Genomic DNA, 21,998 nt, shown 5'->3' with positions numbered 1-21,998 from the left:
AATTGAGCTGCTCTCTGTTACAACGCAAATGGGCTTTAAATCATTATTTTGAGAACAAATCTAAATCAACGAAGCTAACTTTTACTATATGCATATAAATCATATGAGCTAAAGCTACACTTTTACACTCTTACATACATACATACATACATGCATACATATTATACATATACATATACAACTATTTTTTAAAAACACTTGAACAATCTACAAGTATAAATGTTTTATTTGAAGTATCCATGAGATTTGTCAAATAAAATGGCACTGGCCGATGTAATCTAATTACAAAAAAAAAAAAACAAAAAACAAATTTAACAGAATAGTAAACAAAGTACGAAAAACGTAAAATTCAGAAAACGGTACAAAAAACAAAAACGGAAACGTAACAAAATAGAAATAAATGTTGAAAATGTTCGCACACCTGAAGCACACACACACAATACATGCATACATACATACATCATATGTATGTGCCATGTAAAACTAAAACTGTAGAGACGATGAAATTGAAACAAACACAGTCAAGTTAAAAATGAAATTGAAATTGTAAGTACAAGTTACGAAAAAATATATGTTAGTCTATAGCGAGTTGGAGGCGATGCGATGAGAAAGTCAAAATGTAAAGCTATTCCTAAACAAACGAAACATATTTGAGAAATAAAAACAAAATGTTAAAATTCAATGTTAAACAGAGCTTAATAGCTTCTATGCTAACTGGAACATCAACAACTGTTATCGCTCCGAATATGTATGTGTATGTGAGTGAGAGAGAGAGATTGAGAGAGAGAGGGAGAGAGCAGAGAACAGCTGATAGACTCATTGACGATAACAAAGACAATCTGAATACAACGCAGAACGCACGTCGACACCGACTTTGACTCTGTCTCTCTGCAGGAAAGACAACAGTCGTTAATGATTTTAGTATATAATAATCACATAGAAAAAACGAAGGTAAGTAAGATAAAAATAAAATGTAATTGTGAAGTGAAAATTGCGAATTTGGAATGCCTTTTATCAGTTTCCTAAGAAACTTGAAGTAACTCAAAGAGTTTCTAGCTGCCCTTTGTTCGCACAAGTCAAGTGTATTGAGTACATACGTACTTATCGCATATATATATTATATATATATAATTATGTGGTTTTTTGAAAATGCGTTTTGCATTTAAAAGTGGTGCATTTTTAATAGACGACACCAGTGCGCATTTCGAAGAGAATCGTTCAACATTAACAGTTAATGATCGCTGTTATTTGAAAGTTACCAGAACAACAACAGAATGTATTCGGCCGGTTGTATTTGGATGCTGTTAATTGCGGTTGGCTGCGCTTCCGTTGGCCTGACGCAGGCCTATTCGGCTCTGCAGGATGCTCGAATTATCGCTGAGTACAGGCGGCAGCTGGGACTGAATCATACCAAGATCGCTAGGGAATTGGTGCATCGTGCCAATTGGGCGGCAGTGGGCAGCATTTCGACCAATGACGTTGTGAATGGCTATCCCATGGTCAATATTATCTCCATTGATGACAATAATCTGAAGGGCAAATCATCGGGCATAATACGCTTCATGCTAACCGATCTGGATTTCACAGGGCCCGATTGGCAAAACGACAACAAAGTGACCTTTATGTTTACGGACGAACAAACGCTGAACTGCAAGAATACCAACAAGGATCCCATGGAACCCACCTGTGCGCGTGTCATAATCAGTGGTCAGGTCATAAAGGTCTGTGTTGGTACCCGATAAATCGATCTATCAAAAGCATCTCAATCATTACAATACAATCTTTACTCTAACAGGTACCAGAGAATTCTCCAAGCTTTAAGCAGGAACAAGCTATATTTATCAATCGCCATCCAGCAGCGGCTAACTGGATCAAAGGTAATCCCATCAATTACTTTAAATAATACCTGCTGCTCTCACTTCTTCCGATTTCGGTTGTATTTTTGCAGTACATGCTTTCTACCTGTGCGAATTGGACATTCAGAATATATTTGTACTGGATTTCTATGGTGGTCCGCACAAAGTTAGCGCCTCCGACTATTACGCCATTAATATCTGAACTGACCACGAACACTAATACTGGGCTATACTTAGGGGTATTTGTATATAAGAACACACACTCGACGCCCCAATCTTTTGTTTACTAACCAGGAAACAACAAATACTAAGTTAAATGATAAGCAGACTTTCACATTGAACTGACGATTGATTCATATATATACATGTATTCATATATATATATATATATATATATATATATATATATATGAATACATGTATATATTGCCATTGTTTTTTGTTATAATTATATATATTTTTTTTGTTTGTTTTTTCAATTTATCAATTTATCCCTCTTTGTCTCTGTCTCAACACAGACTTTTATGTGATATTGTAATTCCAAATTATAAAAAATTGATAACAAATATGGCATAAAATGTGACCTAAGAACAAATAAATTTTAAGTTTCGGCAACAATATCAAAGTTGAACGTTTCTCTGTACCTTTTGTGCAAAATTAATTTTGAAACGATTTTCAAAAGCAATAGCTTCAAGATTAAGAATGTAGTGAAGATCTAACAAATTCAAGGAACAGTCAAATTTTAAATATGTATATATATTTTTCTTCTAATGGTTTTATTTTATTTTATTTTTTTAAACAATTTTAATATGTGGATTCGATATTGGGTGTTTCAGAGCCCTACGCCTGGGATCCCGGCAAGACGCACAGTGTGGCATCTATTTTCTGCAGCTGGGGTAGAATGTCGCGCAATTTGGAGCGATAGCGGATGTCTGTCGCCACTGGATTATGCTCCAAGTAGATGGTTTTCAGCGATTTGTTCTCCTTGAGCACCTCAAGGTTTTTCCAATCGGCAATGCCATTGTCATTTAACCAGATCTCCTCGAGCTGATCGAGCGCCTCCAGGTTGCCAATGAGCTTCAATCTGTTCTTGGCCAGATCGAGGGTATCCAAGCTTTTGTTCTCCGACAGATTCTCAATGGTCTCAATGCCATTCTCCGATAGGTAGAGCTCCTGCAAATTGGTCAGCTTTTCCAAGTTCTCAATCTTGATAATACGATTGGCCTGAAGACTCAATATCTCCAGATTGACTAGCGTCTCGAGATTCTCAATTTTGCCAATCTTATTCTTGCCGAGGAACAGCTGTCGTAAATTGACCAAAGTCTCGATATTCTCGATTTTCTTCAGCTTATTGTCGCCCAACTCCAGCATGGTAAGATTTGTCAGCATGCCAACGTTCTCAATTACGGTGAGTTTGTTCGCAACAAAATAGAGTTTCTCCAATTTCATTAGCTTGTCCAAGTTCTCGATTTTGGTCAGCCGATTGAAACTGAGATCCAATATTTCCAGATTGTCCAGCTTATCCAGATTCTCAATCTGTGTGATTTGATTATCGTACAGTTCCAGCTCCACAAGCGTTGTCAGCATCTCCAGATTTTCAATCTTCTTGATGAGATTCCATCGCAGATACAATCGCTCAATTTGTTTGAGTGGCTCGAAATTTTCCAGTTTGTCGATGCGATGATGATTCAGATCCAGTTCGTAGCATTCGGGATCGATCATCACGATTTCCTCAATGGAGGCAATCGGCTCGCCGGGTATTATCTTCATGCCCGCTGATGGCTTGGCGCCGCCACTTATCGGTATTGGATTATCACCGTCGGCCATATTCATAAAAGCGCTGTTCTTGTATGAATTGATTGATTTGATGAATTTCACAATATATTTAACACAATTGTAAAATGCCGCTTGGTCTGCTCTCGTCGATTTTTTAGTTATGTTTTTGTCGACTGTGAATCAGTGTTGGAAAGTCACCCAAATCGTTGCCGTTCGATTATTTGCGCTTGGTATGCAGGTAGCATAAGTGCTGCAAGCTTGTGAACAAATCAATATTATTTGTGTATAATTCCTCATTTACTTACAAACTACACTTTCAATTCGTTATAATGATCTGAAAATCTATGTTGATTTAAAAATACAACAACACAACAACAGAAGATTTTGATTTATTAAGAAACCAGTATTTTGTCTACTATTAATAATGTCGTCAGCGTACTGAGCGCAACAGCTGTAAATATGTGTTTTGTATTTTTCTTAGGAAGCGTGCGACTTTATTTTTGGTTTAAAATATAGTTTGTGCACATAAGACAACAATTAAAATGTCCTGAATGACGTTGCTAAAGGCTAAATAGTCTTATACATTTTATAATACCATTGAATTCGTCAAATTATCGCAATTATCGAGCATCATGTCGACGGGTTTAAAGTGTCGCAATTGCGGATCCAATGAGATCGAAGAGGATAATGCACGCGGCGATCGCGGTAAGTATACATATATATATTTATCCATCCACTGATTACTAACTTCATTACTGATGTACACAGTCTGCATGAATTGCGGTTCTGTGCTGGAGGATTCGCTTATCGTCTCTGAGGTGCAGTTCGAGGAGATGGGCCATGGCGCCGCCGCCATTGGACAGTTTGTCTCCGCCGAGTCGTCGGGTGGTGCCACCAACTATGGCTATGGCAAGTTCCAGGTGGGCTCCGGCACCGAGTCGCGCGAAGTTACCATCAAGAAGGCCAAACGTGACATCACCTTGCTCTGCCAGCAGCTACAGCTGACCCAGCACTACGCGGACACTGCGCTCAATTTCTTCAAGATGGCTCTGCATCGCCATCTGACGCGTGGCCGCAAGAGCACCCACATCTATGCGGCCTGCGTCTACATGACTTGCCGCACTGAGGGCACCTCACGTAAGTGATCAAAATCAGTTTGACTATTGACATAACAATTGTATGCTGTTGTTTGTCTGTGTTGTGTTTGCAGATTTACTTATCGACATTAGCGATGTACAACAGATCTGCTCGTATGAGCTGGGACGCACCTACCTGAAGTTATCGCATGCCCTGTGCATCAATATACCATCCGTTGGTGAGTTGTGATTGACCACTTGATTATGGCTCTAATTCTTTAAGACTGCATCTTTGAGTCAACTTGTTCTTGACCTGGTCGAGGGTGCTTCTTGTGCAAGGTTTGCAATTTATTCAACTCTATATTGTTAATAGAATCTTTAAGCGCATGTGGTAAATTAGAAATGATGTGCATATCAAATGTGTTGTCTTCAGCTCTTTTAGTCTTCAAGATTTAAGTGTTAACATATATCATTCCCATTTGTCCGAGATAGCCTCGTTTCTATATCCAGGATCGTTTCTTTATTACTTGTATTAGGTTTGTTGTGAAGAGCAGATCTGAAGATTACCGTCCAATTAGTTCACCCAACATTTATTCAATTATAGTTATTTAAATTCGAAAAAATCTAATAATGTATTTTATTGGTTAATAGTCATAATGCATAATTCAAAGAGTTCATATTCAATATAGGATAACATTTGTCTTACACATAGATATTCGAAAAACCAAAAATCAGTACAATTTCCAAAGAAACAAAAAAAAAAAAAATTGAACAAAACTATCATTGTTGCGCAGTGCAGCCTAGAAGAATTGGTGCGAAATTGGCTGGAAGGGGTTTTAATGTTGCATTAGATTCTTTTTCTATATATTCATGCAGTATATTATAATCATACGTAATCAACTCTAAAACTTGGGTGTGATGGATAGATACATCATATGTCGAGTGTACTCAAAATATTGCCGCTACAATTGCGTATACATTATACATAAAGATTTGTTAAGAGATTGGGCCGCCGATCCTAACTCTGATTAATTGTGTACGGTGTATATCATTAAATGTGTATCTTGGCTCTCAAATGCGTACGCATAAAATGACGTAAGTGTATATATAGTATATATCCGTATTTATATGTATATATATGCTGGCAAAAAATATGATTGTTATATGTGTGTATGTATGTCGTGCGCTTCGCATTCAATTTTTGTTTAGAATATAGATTTAGTTATCATCATCATTAGCTTGTCTGATTGATTGCCCGTTGTTCACTTTGCTTGTTGAAGATGCCTCTCCGATTACCATCTCAGTGCAAAGTCTCAGGTTGTTTTCCTTTATTTTTGGGTATATATATATTCGAGTTTAAAATATTTTTGTATGCATTTACCAACAGACTCTATACACATATATATATATGTTTTTTTTAATGTATATATATATATACATATGTATAACTATGTACTACGAGAACTAGAGCACTCTAATATATAATCGCGATTGGTATATATATATGTATGCGTATATATTTATTAACTACATATTTATGTATGTATATATTATCATGCTAATATCGCTTGTTTTCCGTTTTAAAACTCCAATTTGCCTTGTTGTGTTTGTGTTGCACTGAAAACCCATGAGTTCCGATTTTGTGTTGTTTGTTGTATTTGTGTTGGTCTCTTCTGCTGCTGCGACTGTTGCGACTGCTGGCGATAGTAGCAGGCACCCTGCCACTCGGCGCAGTAAAGCTGTGCGCATCAGGTGTTGCTGCTATCACTGCTCGCCGCGGTGCTAGCCACAGGCAGCTCATCCGCAGCAGCAGCAGCATTGTTAAGATTGCTGGTCGCATTTGTAGCTGTTCCGCCATTGCTGACACCATTTGTGGCAGCCGATGTTGCGCCGATGGGTGCGGCGCATATTGAGCTTGTCGGCGAGTTGAGGGCGGTGACTGTGTTCGTTGGTCCATAGAAGATTAGCTCGGGTATTTGGCCGCCCTGAACGCCGGTGCCGTTGGTACTCTCCGACGAACACTGGAATTGGAATGTAACATTGCCCATGAGCACATCGGACATACCCTCCTGGCCAAAGAAGCTCAGCTCGTTGCCATCCAGTATGACCGAGGCGGTGTAACAGCACTCGGGCTCAATCTGTATGGGATTCTCGAAGAATACGTGGAACGTGTTGCTCGACCCATCCGAAAAGAACTTTGTATCGTTCTCCGCAAGGGTGCGACCCAAACGCTTCAGCTCAATCTTCACATTGTAGTTGGCCGCACCCGTCGACGAACCATAGAGGCCAAAGCCCACAATGAAAATTCTACAGGGTAGAAGATTGAGATTTTTGTTACAAGATTTTCGTATCTTTCTGTGCCCTGCTCGCCTCCAACTTACCTACGATCCACTGAGAATTGTATGGAATCGCAGCGACCGCGATAGCGCCATTGATTTGAGCGATAGGCGCACGATTGAAAACGATGACAGACTTGGGTTTTGAGACCCGCACGCGTTCGCGTTGGGAAGCTGAGGCTGGGCTTCTGTTTGGCCGTGAAATGCAGGAACATATCGATTGTCTCCTGAGATGTGAGTATGCCCGTCTGGGCGACACCGTTCGCAAACTCCTCCAGCGTCATCGTAGGTATGCGTATCAAATGCAGCGCCTGGCCGAGCACACGCCGCTTATTCGTTGACGTCTCATCGATGCTCATCTTCTCGCAGGCATTCATGGCCCAATTGAGGGCAGCCTCGAACAGATGGATCTCCTTGCAGTTGAGCGTCTCGCGCGACAATATCGACTCGAACGTTTTGAGGTCAATGTCCACGAAATCTTCGGACTTAACCGCCATCTCGGCCTGGGCATCGATCACTTCCCAGCAACGTTGCATCAGTTCGGGCTCCTCGAATAGACGCGATTGACTGAGAAGTAGGCAGGCGTTTTTTGCCGTCAACTTAACTTCGAGATAATTGACACAGGCGCGCGCCAAATGTGGCACAATATACTTCTTGGCTGCATACAAAGTGGCCAAAATGTGTTCAGGCTCCAATTTGATTTCATCACAATACAGATACCTAAAAATTAATGTGTCAGCAGTGACAATTATGACAACTACGACGCTTCTTACCTAAGCAATGTTAAAAATGCCGTTGGCTCCACATCGGGCACCTTGATCTCCTGCTTGTTCTCCGCCAGACCGCCGTAGAACATGGCAAAGAACACCGAGCTGCCCGTGGCGAGTATATATTTGTGTGCGGGTATTGTTTGAATGGGATCGAAATCTAAACGAAGACAGACATTAAGTTAAGGCTGGCATTAAGTGGACAGACCACCTTTGACCTACCGAACTCGCTGCCCACAATGAACTTGACATCCGACAACAGTTCGTTGTTGAACATGGCCGCATTGCGTTCCAACACAGTTGCCTTGCTCGCCTGCCAATTCGGATCGGCGGTGTCGATTGCATTCGAGGCGCCCACAGCGGCATAGCTGCTATTGCTGCCCGCTGCACAAACATACGAACCGCTGCCGCTGCTGAGCGTTGAGGTTGCATTCGCAGCATTGGCTGCCGCCGCTGCTGAGGCAATGGCCGCTGCTGCCGCCGAACTGGAGGGCAGACTGAAGGTGGTGGGACTGCTGCCGCTGTTGCTGCCCCCGTTCAACGCACCCGGCGAGGCCAGTGGCGAGGATGGTGCACTTATCGGCTGTGTGATTTGTATATTGTGATCGGTGGCGCTGCCCGAACCCGCACCTGGACCTGCACCCGCTCCCGGTGAGGTGAGTGCCGCGTTGCGCTGTTGTTGCTGCTGCTGCTGGTGATTGTGCGGTGGCGAGTGCAAGAGTCCGTTGCCATTGTTGAGCGTCTCCACTGCAAATGCAGACATTATAAATTTAGAAAATGAAACGCCGATTTCAATATTGCTAAACTATCTAAGTCATTCCCAACCGAAGTCCGCCAGTCTCTGCAGAATGCGCTGCAACATTTGGCAACCGTTTGTCGCCTCGACCTCACTTCCGCTAATGCGTTACCAGTTGTACTTGGTGTCCCCATTTGTTGGGGCTGCACCAAATGCGGCGGCCCCCACCCTCTCCTGTGACGCTCCCCTATTGCAGACGCGCGCACAGCTCAATCGTAAAGTGGGGAGTCCAAAAATAGCTGCTGCTGCTGCTAAATCTGCAGCTAGCGAGATTTAGCACGGGCGCCCCCCAAAAAATAAAAAAATCACCTTTGTCTGCATAAATACATAAATAAAAATAATAACGCGCTTCTTCTGTTTGTATGAGTGCATAAATATATATATATATATATGTGGTGTATGTATATGTTTGTGTGTGTTCGGAGCAAAGTTTGAAAATTTAGCCTTGTTTGTTGTTTACTATATGACAGAATCGCGTGATATATTCGAATTTTAGCTGTAAACGCAAATCGGGAGCTAAACTAAACAATTTGTTTGATATTTTTTAGAGTGAGCTTAATTCAAGTTCGTGTTTATCCTTAAATTAAAATGCACTAAATAAAAATCTAGACTTAATCGTCGTCACCTTTTAACTCGTCGCAAATTCACACACACACACACAAGCAAGCCTAACACAACAGTCGCTGCTTGCTTTGTGGAAAATCGATAACACACACACACACATACGATGCATAGGCGACGCACCTGCTATTTTGTGTATTTTCTTACCATTTATCCAGCCGCCATTTAGCTGAGAGTGCGACATGGATTCCTGATTGCGCTTGTTGGTCGATTTTAACGAGAATCGATTTAATGCATTATTATTGCTGCTATTATTATGATTATTGCTGCTGCTGCTGGCCATGATTGCGTTTTGTTTGCTTATTTTTTTCTGCTGTGCAGTTGGAGAACGGAAAATTTCCAGAGAGCTCAGCAAATCAACTATTTCTCACTAGTTCATGTGTGTGTGCGCACTTTGCCTTTATTTGTATTTGGTGGCATGAAGTGCAAATTTTTGTCTTCAATTAATAGGCGACATAATTTTCACGTCATTTTAAAGTGAAGTAAAATTTTCGTGTATCGGCTAAAAAGAACTTGTCGAAGTCGGCAGATGATAAATTAAATCGATAGATTGTGGCGGTATGTCAATAGGCAGCTGTCTACAATCTACAACAGCGTTGCATTGGAATTGTCGTGTGCTATAGCAGTCAGCCTCTTGGCAACTATGCGCTGCTGCGCGCGTGTTTTGATTTTCAATTAGCTTCACATCTGTTTTGCAAGCGCTTTTGGGCCGTAATTTATTGATTATATCACGGCTGCAGCTAATATATATTTCCGTCATGCTAATTTGATAACCCGTGTGCGCGCTCGCGCACTTTACGCTGCCCCATTATAAAAAACGTCAATGCGTACGTGAGTCCCAAAACATTTACATAGCCTTGCAGCAGCAGCATCAGGTGTATATATACAACTATTCATATATGTAGATGAGTATATAAGCGCATGGTTTTAAACTTGAGTCATTTATATATATACGACTGTATACTGTGGACGAATACTGCTATTGATTATAGCTGCGTAGCGCATAAATTTAATACGACCACCAAACGAAAAAAAATTTGAACTTGAAATTGATTTGGTTTTTGGTCGCTTGTTGTTTTTCTTTTTTTTTTTTTTTTTTGGTCATCAATGCTGTCAACACTGAAGGTTTGTTTGTTTCTACGCAAAACCAGTTTGTTGCTTCTGTGCAGCCGGCACAGACTTAAGAAAGCCAGTTAACGAAAATAAAAATTATGTTGTTGACCTCTACGCCAATGAATTTTCAATGGTTTTCGCCCCCTCCTTATCAATATCAATAAACTTACTGTTGCGTTGGTGTTCGGGCGGCGGCTGTTCCTCGTTTTCCGGTACACGTGCCGCATATTCCGGCTCATAGTTGTGGGCATAGGCGCTGCCCCAATGGCCGGCAAAGTCGTCCTCTTCGAGGGTCAACAGATGATCGAGCACCTGAACGCCCCGCTCGAGGGGACCGTGAAATCGATTGATGAGCTCGGAGAGACGCAGATTGAGGCCGTGGCCAGTTGGCGCCTTCGACGTATCGACTGTTGCCCAGTAGAACAGATGACGGCCCAGATGACTGCTTAAATGGTTTGCGAACGCCTCGATCATCTTTGCAGCATCATTGCGTCCAGTTTTGGCATCTTTTTCTTTTTGGTTTTTTGTTTTTTACTTTTACAGTCACGCTACTCGTGTTGCGACTCCCACGGCTTTTTTTTTCCTGTAACTAATCAAAAAGAGAGGAAAAAATAACGTGATCTTATTATATAACAATATTAATTACAGTCACTGAACTCTCTCTAGCTGTCTCTCTCTCCGAACTCTACTTTTCTTTCTCTGTCTCTCTCTCTCTCTCTCTCTCTGTCTCCCTCTCTCTCTAACCCGCTTTGTTCCCAATCTCCTGAGCTTCTGAGCTGCACTTTCACTTCCACTTCCACATCCACTTCCACTTTAACTTCCCATTTTTATTTCCACACGCATCGCTTATTTTTCTTCGGGTTTTTCTTAGCCACATAAAACTGACTCGGCTGTGGCTCATTGTATATGGGTCGCTCTCAGCTGCTCTCTCTTTATCTTTCTCTGTGCTCTCTGCTCACGCAATCCGCGCTGCTTTCAATTTCACAGCCATTGTCTTAGACAGAATCCACACAGATGTCCGGCGCGGATTGCGGGCACAACGGAAATTATGCAAGCGGCTAATTTTAATAGGCAGCACTGCGAAGTCCGTAACCAAAACAAAACGTCAACAGTAAACACACACTCACACACATACACACACACACACATATACACCCACACATATACTGGACAATACAATTTTGTAGCGTCATGCTGCTGACTGTGTGCCTGAGGGTATGTGTGAGGGGGTGGAGGAGGGGGCTGCGGGAATTCGCTTTACAATTAGCAACTGACAAATTATTTGTTCGGCACCCACTGAAATTTTGGACTTCTGATTATTTCCGCAAACGCAATTTGTAGATCTTTTAATTAGATGATTTTTGATGATCTCGAAATTATTATTATTATTTTTTTTTTTTTTTGAAACTACGAGCAGCGTTTGAAATGGCATATACCATTTAATTGGGCATGGCTACTGGAATGCAATTAAAAATAATGCAAAAATGATTGAAAATAATAATTAAAAAATATATGAAATAATTATTTTTTAATGACTGAGCCACGATTTGAGTACAAATGAGAGTCGAAGAAAACGGATTTTGAAAGAGTGTATATAAAACGTAATAAAAACCAGAGAAAAGCTTAAATACCGCGCATATATAATGTACATGTACTGTATAATTATAGTATTGTAATCCAATATGGTAATAGTAATTTGCTTGTCTTAAAGATCCTTGTATTACAAATGTTTTGCAACTCAATTTTTGAGCGAGCTTTTCTATTTGATATATAATAATATCTGTAATATATATGAATAGATATACATATCAGGTACAGATATTATATACCAGTACAGAGGTGTGCTTTAAACAGACAAAAGAAAGAAAATAGTTAAAGTTTTTCATAAATATTTTACTAGCACTAATAAAACTTTATATATATATATATACATATAGAGAGAGAGAGATATATATATAATAAACTATATAGTATACGTATACTTATTTGTCAGACAAAATTGCAATTTATGCTAAATGCATTTCACCGCTTGACAACCGAGTCACGTTTAGTATTCATCAGCTTAGTGATTTTTTTTTTATTTTCTCTTGTTTTTTATTAAAGGTTCTGCTGCTGTTTTTTTTTTTGTTTTTGTTTTTTTTTCTGCTGTGTTGTTGTTTTACTTATGCACATTTTCGCATTGGGAATTGAGTTCTTAGTTAATTTGTGTTGTTCCGCTTTGACTTTTGCCAGTTTTGTAAGCGCATTTCAAATTTGCCGCTTGCATTAACTCGACGCGCCCTTTTCCTAATTTATGTATTTTTTTTTTTTTGGCGCTGTCTCGTTGGCTTCGCTGAGTTGTTTTCATTACATCTTTAATTGCAAGCGTCGACCCACATTGGGGCCAGGCCGGGTCAGACCGAGCGACGGACGATGGACGATGGACGATGAACGGGGGCAGACATGCGACAAGCACAGACCCAGACCCCAAAGCGACCACAAAACAACGCCCGCGTAACACTTTCGATTTTTATTTCCTCATTACACGCGCTCAGTGCAAAGAAATGAAAAGACCAAAAATACAAGAAAAAAAAACAAAAAAAAAAACTGAAGAGTTTTATTTTTTATTTTTACTTTTGTTTTAACTGTTTGCGGTTTATTTGTTAACTTTGCGGCGCTGCTGCTGAGTTGGTTTTGTCTTTTGTTTTCTCATTATACCTTTGCTCATATTACTACAAGCCAATTTAAAATATATATACATAACATATATGTATATTATACATATTTTGTTGCATTTTCTTATATTTTCAAGCCGATTGTGCAATAGCAACGCATTTGCGCTGATTACCAAAATATGACCTCCCCCCCTCCCCACAAATAAAAAAAAAAAACAACAACAACAAAACTAGATGGCCAAAACATGCTTGGCTTTTGAATCTAAGCCATCGCCGTCTGAGCAGCCATTCGCTAACGTGGCTGTTGATTTGTCGATTTAGCGCTTTAATTACAAGAGCTTGTCTGATCGTGTAGCCCAATAAAAAGGGCATTACGGCTAAGCTGTTAAGCTAGGGATTGCAAGAAAATGTAGCAAAGATTTTTATTTATATACCCTGAACTATTAAAAATGGGTTGAAAGGGTATATTGGCTATGCCCAAAGTATGTAACAAGCAGAAGGAACTGTAAATATTATATAGAAAGTATAAATATAATTGATCAGCATGAAAAGCCGAGCTTATTTAACCAAGTTGGTCGGTCTGTTTGAACAAACCGATCGTAGAGACGCTCAGAGCTATAGACTTGAAATTTGAAATATAAGTTTTATCAAGTTTACCGATTATCGGATAACGCGTATCGATTCATAAAGATTAATTTGATTGATGAATAATATAAATTGATATAGTTTTGACCAATTGCAAAAATTTCATCAAGTTCAGATACGGAATATGTTAGTCAAAGGGAATTTTGCCAATATATGTGGTATAAAATAAATTGAGCAGCTGGGTTCAGGGTATATCGTAGTCGACCACATTCGAGTACAGCATTCTTAAATGTTCAGCCTAAAGGCTATATCTTATTTTAATACCCTGAGACCATACAAACTCAGAAGAAGGTTATAATAAAGTTGTGCAAAAGTATCTAATAGGCATTAACTATATACAATCTTGATCAGCATCAAATGCTGAGTGGAGATAAGCATTTCAGTCTGTTTAATATTTAAATATATGCTACAACTCAAGGGATATATTTAGGTATATAAAAGTGTTTATTATTCCTGTTAACCAAAAACTGCTTTTACAAATCGTTAAAGACTATTAGCATATGTTTATAGAAATTATTCAAAAATAATCCATAATTAAGTATTGTTAGAAAAGGTCTCAGATAACTGCATATATATAATTTTACTGCAGTGGGTCAAATATGATTGCCCTTTTGCCATTGAATCTACACGGTTTCTACTAAGAACTGAGACTCGTTCATTTGACAGCTGAGAGTATCTGCTGATCGTCATTATGATCTGCACTCATCTTTCAGTTGCAATTCTTTATGTTGACGCCTGGGATCTGTTGTGCTGTGTTGTGTAGTCTGTGTTAGTTGTGCTAGGTGTTGTCAAATTACTTTATGCCTCGTTTCAAGTGCCCTTAGGTGGTTTTGCAATCATTCACTCAACCAGCCAGGTAGTCAGCTAGTCAGGTGTCGGTTGGGGTTAGTCAGTCAGTCAGTTAGTCACTCATTAAGTCAGTCAGTCGGTTGGGCCTTGCGGTTTAGACGCTTTGATTTGCAGATAATTTTATAGACATTAGTGTGCAGTTTTTTTAAAACACGTTTTCAATATTTCTTTTTGTGCAAATACATTCATGTACATATAAATATATACATTGTATGCACAAATCAAATTTTTGTTGTGCGTTTTTTCTTTTTTTTTTGGTATGTCATGCTGCATTTAGTCTAATGACTTGCCGACTTAACATTATTTTTCTGTTTTGAATGGCTTTTGAAGTGTTTTCAAAGTGTTTCACAATGAGTTCAAAAATCCCCCCATAATCACTCACACACACAAACACACATACATACGCACATCCAAAGTTGTGTTCTTTATCGAGCTTAGAGTGATTCGCATTATTTGGTTTTTGTTTGCGCCTTCTTGTGACATTCTCAATATGTATATTCATATATATATATATATAAATATCTATTTTATATATTTTGATTGAATTGTTGGTCTTTCTTATTTTCCCCTTTGCGCAAAATGAAAAAACCAGTTTTGTAGCTTTGTAAGCTTTATTTGCACAATTTCTTAAGCTTGACAATATTCTAAAGCGGCATTGAATTGTCATCAGGTTTTCGGGTTGTCCAAAAAATGTTTGTTTTTGTATTCCCCCCCTCCCCCATCCCCTCCCATCCCCTTCTATTTTTGTATTATTTAATATTTAAATATTCAGTCGCTCACGCTTCTCAAGCGGAATTTCAATGAGAATACATAAACGCTGCTTATTTATTGTAGTCTAGCAATGGGTGGGGCGAAATTGTGTTTTTGTTGCTATTGGTATTTGGCTGGCGTAGACAAAATGGAATCTAAATATATTTGTAAATAAGTGCAGGGCCTGATCGTGGCTGCTGTACCTTAAACCTTAACTTGGCAAATAACTGATTATTAAGGAAAGTAAATAACAGCTTTGGGCAAATTATATGGTAAATATATTAATTATATTTCGAGGTGCAAAAGACGTAATGATAATAAGTTGAAATTACAGCTAAAGTCGCTGTCGCATTAACAATGCACTGTGCAAACGTTAATTAAATGAATTTTTTTTTTTTTTAATTATTAGTAGTAGTAGAATTTTGTATGCTATTGGGAAATGCAGTGTTGTTGAGTATTATTGAGAAACACGACACAATTCAGTCACTCATTAGACTCGAGTGCTATTCAACACTGGTGGCGACTCACAATGACCAATCAGTGAGTTGTCAAAATTGTGCCAAATCATTCGGCACACTTTATTGTGCCGCGCTGAGTTAAGAACACTGCCTGCCAATTGTTTACTTTAGTTAGTTAGTTATTCAGAATGTTCAACTAACATTCTAATAAAATCGTATGACATGCGGCCATACTTGAACTTTAGTTTGTTTGACTTGCTGCTAATAGCTAATTTTAGTATACGCATCACCATTTTTTTTTTTTTTTTTGCTTACACAAAACTGTTTCTTTTTACTAGTTTAGTAGACCTATTGGTTTAAGGCAGGTTTTAATATATTATCAAAATATTGTTATAGTTTTGTAAACTGGCACTGATATATAATTGTATTTAAATCACACTGTTTTCTACATTGAGGTCAACGAGTTTTACATTGGATCAACGAGTAACACAAGAAAAAGAGAGAAAGAGAAAAGGAGAGGCAGGGAGAGAGAGAGAGATACGAAGAGAATGAATGAAAACAAAAAATAACCCGGCGAAATGAATATCAAGCAGCGTAATTTTATTCTATTTAGTTGTTGAGTTTGCGTTTTGTTAATTGCATTGCACTTCACTTGATGTGAACTGTTTTTGTTGTTGTTTATTTTTAGACATTTGGCGCTGTTATTGTTGTTGTTGTTGCTGCACGCACTTTGCCGGCTCTCAGCTAAATTGCACATAAATTAAAACGTCAACACAATTAAAATTATTCAAACAGTTACTCACGAAGATGCTCAAAGACAGTCAGATACATTTGAGCATTCAATTTTTACCGATATATTTTACATGTGTTTACTTTATATCATCTGGTTTGTTTTTTTTTTGCGCATGCGCGTCGATCGTCTCTTCTGCTTGCTGTTGCTGGCTGACCGATTCGAGTGTTGTTCGCGAGTCAACGAACGAATTCGTAATGACACGACGACAGCCACGAAGCAGCTTGACAATCGCTGAGCGCCGGCAGCGACTCATGTGTTTTTTTTTCTTTTTTTTTTTTTTGTTGCTCAGCTGCTGATGCGTTGCCTTGAGAGACACCTGAGATATATTATATATATATATGTATATATATGTACATATATTTATCGCATGCGAGAATTGAGCGTGATTCGTGTGGGTAACTTTATTTATTTTATTTTTTGTTGTTCACTGATTATTTGCAGATGTGTGTGAACAAAGTTTTGTTTACAAATTCAATTTGATTTTTATGCCCAGCTTTTGACAAGCGTTAATTTTTGTATTTTTATTTTTTTTTACCCTTTGCATAAGGTCTTACAGCTTGAAATGAAGTTGACATCGGAGTACAGTGAATATAGCTTAAAAAGTAAGCAATTTGCGAGACATAAATATGCAAGTTGATGTCTTAATCGCTTAAATTGAATGAAAATGATATCATTTCTATATGCACACTATTTCAATGGGGTAATCGAAGATTTTGTTTAAGTAGTTTTAAAAAGAAAATATGCATCATCTAAATTTGAACATAAATTTAAAATATCAATCGATTGTTCCCATGAAAGTCATATGATGATTTTGTACAAATATTACTAGCTCAATAAGAAGCACATCCAATGAGTTCGGATAACTTAGACAACAAAAAGCTTCTCATATAAAAAACTCATCTTTCGATCGATTGCTTCCGTGAAAACTATATGAAATTGTAGTCTGATCTTAGTACGCATGTTGAGTTGGAGTAACTTGCTAATTAAAAAAGGTTTTCTTACAAGCCATCTGGGAACAGATCGTTCCAATGGCAGCTATATGATATAGTGAGTCGATCCGACTAGCTACGTAATATGTGACGGATGTATGCCAAGTTTCGACAAGATAGCTTCAAAATTGAGCGACTAATTTTGATGTCACCCAATTAACGATTATAATAATTTCTGGTAATATTCCAAAATAACTAATTTGTGTGCTTAAAATAGATTTACAGCGTAAATGTTTATGTGAATGTATGTATTTTTTGATATATAAACGCAATCCGTTCAGCTTGGGCTTGGACTTGTGCTTAATTTATTGTTAATTGATTGAAACAGAATGCGGCTAATGGAGGTTTGTTGATTTAGTTATTGCCAAATATATTTGTGCAAACCACTGACGCAATACTAGTTAATAATTAATCGTGGCTAAATTAAATTGCAATTAAGCCAAAGAGCAAAGTTAATTGCGGCAAGGAAAGCGTTTAACCAAATTGCTGCCATTTGGCAAGGGCACAATGTGAATTGGCCAGAGAGGGAGAGAGAGAGAAGGAGTGGAGGTGCTGGGGCGGGATGGGAACGCCCAAAACGATAATTGCTGTCATGACAAACGCAAAAATAAAGTTTAAATAATAATAATTTAACTGGCTCTTCTCGCTTGCAATGAACGCCATTTGGCGGACAGGGAAACATTAAGAAACCATTAGCAGCAGCGGACACCGTAAACGCAACACCTCCCCGCCACAGCCCCGCTCTCCTTACAATCCACCACCCACATGGACTCCACCGGGCAACTGTCAAACAGTAGATGAACGTTTGCAACCAGCTAGCAACTGCAACAGCTGCTGTGGATGACTGTCTGCTGCAGAGAAGGGTCAATGCAGCAACAGCAGCGACAACGGCATCATTTTTCAAGTGGAGCCACTTGACTCGGCAGTCGAGAATGAGTGGGTATGGTGGGTGTGGTTGGTATGGTGAGGGGTAGAAGTAAGGCAGGACCCGGCTGCCTCAAATATGCGCATTCATTAGGGTTTAATAAATATTTTTTCAAGCACTGTTGCCGGATTTTGCGATAAGCGCTGTGGTTGTAATTGCCGTCGACGCTTAACAGCAGCCTCAGTGTGTCAAGTTGTTGCATAAACAACTCTTAAGGGTCGGCCCAATGGGCTAATGTGCGGTCTGGCACATCCCCTCTCCCCTACACACACACACACACGCGCACACACACATACGCACACACACACATACGCACACACACACATACAGCATGTGTGCACAATTTCTTTACTTCAATTTAATAATTCAGTTTTGTATGATGCGTTGAATGCAAATTTAAGGCTGCCGTTTGACGGTCAACTCACTTGTGCATAGTCTTAACTGTTTGCCACACTTCCTCCTTCACTTCCTTCCTGCCTCCCCTTGTGTCTCAACTGAATTGCTTCTCAAATATTAGCATCGTCTCGCTTTGCGCAGATCGCAACACAAGGTTGCCTGTTGTGGTCTATTGTGGACTTAGTCATTTGTATTGAATATTTAGTATTTGGTATTTGCTTTTCATGTTTGTATTGTTTTTATGCCCTTGTAGAAGCCATTATAATTTGGTCGTGATATGTGTAACGCACTGCAGCCGACGTCTCAGGCGCCATAAAATATATATATTTCTGATCAGCGTGACCAGCCGTGTATATTTTTGTGGACTTGTTAATCTGTCTACGCACACTAGTCGCTCAGCTTTAAAGCTATCTTGATGAAATTTGGACAAAAATGTCATTAATATCAGACTACTTTATCCTATAGCTGTCACAGGAATAATCAGCCGAGAGACCAGTTTTTATATAAACAATTTATCCTGACCAAACTCTTCACTTATGTTCAAGAATAATAAATAGGTTCTTAAACTTATAGTAAATTTGAGACAATGCCAATTTGTCTCCGGTCTAAGAGGGTGTTTAATCTTCGACATGCGTCAGAAAGCCTTCTTTCTTTGTTGTTGTTGCTTGGGCTCTTCACACACTTTTTCGCACATTTTCGAGCCAAATAGGCTGTTGCGTGTTTGTCGTCGGCTGCTCTTTGTTTGTTTGTGGTTATTGCCGATGTTTGCTATTGGTCAATTACTAATTGCAACACGCTGATGGGTCTCACCTTTTTTCCAGTCCAAGTAGAACTAATTTCTCGTTTGATGGGCAAACACATAAAAAAGAGCGAGAATAAAAATGCTTCGTGCCATGCGCAACGTGACGTATGCGCAATATTATCTTGCATTTTCAGCTTTAACAAAAAATTATCGCATGCTACAAAAAAAAGCCCACTTTGCAGCTGTCGCGTTTTCTCTCCCTCTCTCTGTCTGTTCTCTCTCTCTCTCTCACGCTCTTACTCAATCTTTGGCTCGCTCTCGTTGCATGTCTTTCGTGACGGCGCCCAATGTCAGCATCTTGTAAAAGTTGAATGAATTAAACATAAAAAAAACGAGAAAAAAAAATAAATATATAGCAGCTTAGCGCTGGGGTTCAAGTTTGTTTTTCGGCTCTGGCCGGTTATTGACTATTTTCGATTTCAATGCTTAGAGCCGCATTGAAGGTCGCTGAACAAGTTCTTCTGCTGCTGCTGTTGCTGCTGATCCGACTTGCGTTGGCCCTGAAGTTTGAATTAAGAGCAGAAAACATGTTGCTCTCTTTTCTTTTTTTTTCTTTTTTTTTTGGTTTGGTGCTTTTGATTGACAAATTCCTTATTTGCAGATCCCTGTCTGTACATAATGCGCTTCGCGAACCGACTCCAGCTGGGCGCCAAGACGCACGAGGTGTCCATGACGGCGCTGCGCATTGTGCAACGCATGAAGAAGGATTGCATGCACTCGGGTCGTCGGCCCACAGGACTCTGCGGCGCTGGTGAGTTGTGCCTTCCTCGCTCGTTTAATTGGCAACTCTATTTAATATGTGTTCTTTGGGATTTTTCAGCACTGTTGATTGCCGCTCGCATGCACGAGTTCAGTCGCACCCTGGCCGATGTTATCGGTGTGGTTAAAATACACGAGTCCACGCTGCGCAAGCGTTTGTCCGAGTTCGCCGAAACGCCCTCGGGTGGATTGACCCTCGAGGAGTTCATGACCGTCGATTTGGAGCGTGAACAGGACCCGCCATCGTTTAAAGCGGCACGCATTAAAGATCGTGAGCTCATCCAAAATGTGAGTATGTAACTCTAATCCAATCGGATTTAGTTGTATTTTTTTTGGCCAATAGTTAAGGTTTGACCTTGATCTAAACTCATTCTATCATTTAGATGGGCGTGCATGAATTAACGGAGCTGCAGAAGGAAATCGATGCGCATTTGGAGAAGGATATTGGTAAATACACGGACAGTCTACTGCGAAAGGCTTCAAAACGCAAGAAGGAGGAGTCTGCTCAGTCCAGCAGATCCCAACCGATCTCGGAAAAGGAACTGGAAATGGAGGAGTCCATACAGTTTATTGAGGCATCCAATGCCGAGGTGATTAAAGAGTTTATCACAAGCAACACGGAGGACTCAAAGCCGCAAGCGGTCATGACCAGTGCCGTCATCGAGGGACTCCGTCCGGATATCGAGGCCATTTGCCGTGTGACCGAAAGCGAACTGGCGGATGTGGAGCGTGCCAAACAGCCAGCTGAGACGGAACTATTCATAGATGATCTGAACGATGAGGAGCTGGATCAGTACGTGCTGACGGAGCAGGAGGCGGACACTAAGTTGGATATGTGGAAAAATCTAAATGCCGAATTCCTTCGCGAGCAGCAGGAGCGCGAGGAGCGCCTGGCCAAGGAACGTGAGGAGGGCAAGCCGGAGAAGAAGAAGCGTAAGCCGCGCAAAAAGGTCATCGGACCATCGTCGACAGCTGGCGAGGCCATCGAAAAAATGCTGCAGGAAAAGAAGATCTCCAGTAAAATTAACTATGACATTTTGAAGACCCTCACCGAAGGCATGGGCACATTAACAGGCGACAGTGAGTCAGCACCGGAGCCCATGAAACCCAAGACACTGGAGGAACTGGAACAGACGCCCGTCATTGTCGAGGAGGGACCCATCTCGAGCAAAAATAGCCGGGATAAACCCAACTACGATATGCCAGGACCCAGTCGAAAGCGCGTCAAAGTGGAGGCGGCACTGTCCGTCACTCAGTCCGAGGAACAGCTGGAGGCAAAGCCGGAGATTGCCGTTGAGCCAGGTGAGTTGAGTTTTGTGCGCTTTACTTTTTGGCATAGTTTGTATTTAAATCACTGCATTTTCAGATGACTTGGACGAGGAGGCCGAGGCAGATGAGGCAGATGCCGATGTCGATGTCGACCCCGAACCGGAGCCAGAGGCAACGCTGCAGGACATGCTGAACCAGGGCGCTGGCGATGAAGACGACGAATACGGCTATGGCTTCGATGAAGAGGAAGAATATTAAACTAAGCAATTGCATTTAGAATTGGCGCACATTCTGCATGATTATTTTTATACACTAATCAGCGACAACTCATATTATAATTAAATTAAGCATTCAATTTTTTATCCACC

The 21,998-nt window shown here is 40.0% G+C and overlaps 4 protein-coding genes across 6 annotated transcripts; 2 read left to right on the top strand and 2 right to left on the bottom strand.

Moving 5' to 3' along the window:
- The first annotated feature begins 857 nt into the window (after positions 1 to 857).
- Positions 858 to 2,476, top strand: LOC6568109 (protein CREG1). Of its 3 annotated transcripts, none has more exons than XM_001994874.2 (4): positions 858 to 951; positions 1,256 to 1,721; positions 1,796 to 1,877; positions 1,949 to 2,476. In XM_001994874.2, exons 2-4 carry the CDS (start codon positions 1,275 to 1,277, stop codon positions 2,056 to 2,058), a joined length of 639 nt encoding a protein of 212 aa, XP_001994910.1. In that variant the 5' UTR covers positions 858 to 951; positions 1,256 to 1,274; the 3' UTR covers positions 2,059 to 2,476. The 3 variants fall into 3 exon arrangements, with proteins under 3 accessions (XP_001994910.1, XP_032596405.1, XP_043070923.1); XM_032740514.2 differs by having other exon boundaries at positions 906 to 951; positions 1,170 to 1,721; XM_043214988.1 differs by having other exon boundaries at positions 926 to 951; positions 1,187 to 1,721.
- Positions 2,477 to 2,610: 134 nt separating this feature from the next.
- Positions 2,611 to 3,843, bottom strand: LOC6568110 (protein phosphatase 1 regulatory subunit 7). The gene has a single exon (XM_001994875.3). It carries the CDS (start codon positions 3,687 to 3,689, stop codon positions 2,697 to 2,699), a length of 993 nt encoding a protein of 330 aa, XP_001994911.2. The 5' UTR covers positions 3,690 to 3,843; the 3' UTR covers positions 2,611 to 2,696.
- Positions 3,844 to 4,101: 258 nt separating this feature from the next.
- LOC6568111 (transcription factor IIIB 90 kDa subunit) lies at positions 4,102 to 21,998 on the top strand. The gene is made up of 7 exons (XM_001994876.2): positions 4,102 to 4,337; positions 4,401 to 4,769; positions 4,843 to 4,947; positions 20,204 to 20,353; positions 20,423 to 20,649; positions 20,745 to 21,663; positions 21,728 to 21,998. The coding sequence occupies exons 1-7, from the start codon at positions 4,265 to 4,267 to the stop codon at positions 21,886 to 21,888; spliced, it is 2,004 nt and encodes a 667-aa protein (XP_001994912.1). The 5' UTR covers positions 4,102 to 4,264; the 3' UTR covers positions 21,889 to 21,998.
- LOC6568112 (BTB/POZ domain-containing protein 6-B) lies at positions 5,895 to 16,648 on the bottom strand. Its single transcript, XM_032740512.2, has 6 exons — positions 16,571 to 16,648; positions 10,512 to 10,930; positions 8,034 to 8,558; positions 7,818 to 7,971; positions 7,090 to 7,764; positions 5,895 to 7,015 (listed from the first exon to the last, which is right to left on the bottom strand). Exons 2-6 carry the CDS (start codon positions 10,813 to 10,815, stop codon positions 6,457 to 6,459), a joined length of 2,217 nt encoding a protein of 738 aa, XP_032596403.1. The 5' UTR covers positions 10,816 to 10,930; positions 16,571 to 16,648; the 3' UTR covers positions 5,895 to 6,456.

This window comes from Drosophila grimshawi, unplaced genomic scaffold (assembly GCF_018153295.1).
Source record: "Drosophila grimshawi isolate 15287-2541.00 unplaced genomic scaffold, ASM1815329v1 contig_311, whole genome shotgun sequence".
In the NCBI taxonomy this organism is placed as follows: domain Eukaryota; kingdom Metazoa; phylum Arthropoda; class Insecta; order Diptera; family Drosophilidae; genus Drosophila; species Drosophila grimshawi.
Note: the sequence above shows the minus strand (reverse complement) of the source record. Positions and strands in the feature narration are given on the sequence as shown.

Coding starts and splice junctions, on each gene's coding strand:
- LOC6568109 (XM_001994874.2), top strand. CDS start 1,275: ATGTATTCGGCCGGTTGTATTTGGATGCTGTTAATTGCGGTTGGCTGC. Junction 1,722..1,795: donor TCAGTGGTCAGGTCATAAAG/GTCTGTGTTGGT, acceptor TTACTCTAACAG/GTACCAGAGAATTCTCCAAG. Junction 1,878..1,948: donor AGCGGCTAACTGGATCAAAG/GTAATCCCATCA, acceptor GTATTTTTGCAG/TACATGCTTTCTACCTGTGC.
- LOC6568112 (XM_032740512.2), bottom strand. CDS start 10,815: ATGATCGAGGCGTTCGCAAACCATTTAAGCAGTCATCTGGGCCGTCAT. Junction 8,559..10,511: donor GCCCGAACACCAACGCAACA/GTAAGTTTATTG, acceptor CTGCATTTGCAG/TGGAGACGCTCAACAATGGC. Junction 7,016..7,089: donor CAATTCTCAGTGGATCGTAG/GTAAGTTGGAGG, acceptor TCTACCCTGTAG/AATTTTCATTGTGGGCTTTG.
- LOC6568111 (XM_001994876.2), top strand. CDS start 4,265: ATGTCGACGGGTTTAAAGTGTCGCAATTGCGGATCCAATGAGATCGAA. Junction 4,338..4,400: donor TAATGCACGCGGCGATCGCG/GTAAGTATACAT, acceptor TGATGTACACAG/TCTGCATGAATTGCGGTTCT. Junction 21,664..21,727: donor GGAGATTGCCGTTGAGCCAG/GTGAGTTGAGTT, acceptor CTGCATTTTCAG/ATGACTTGGACGAGGAGGCC.
- LOC6568110 (XM_001994875.3), bottom strand. CDS start 3,689: ATGAATATGGCCGACGGTGATAATCCAATACCGATAAGTGGCGGCGCC.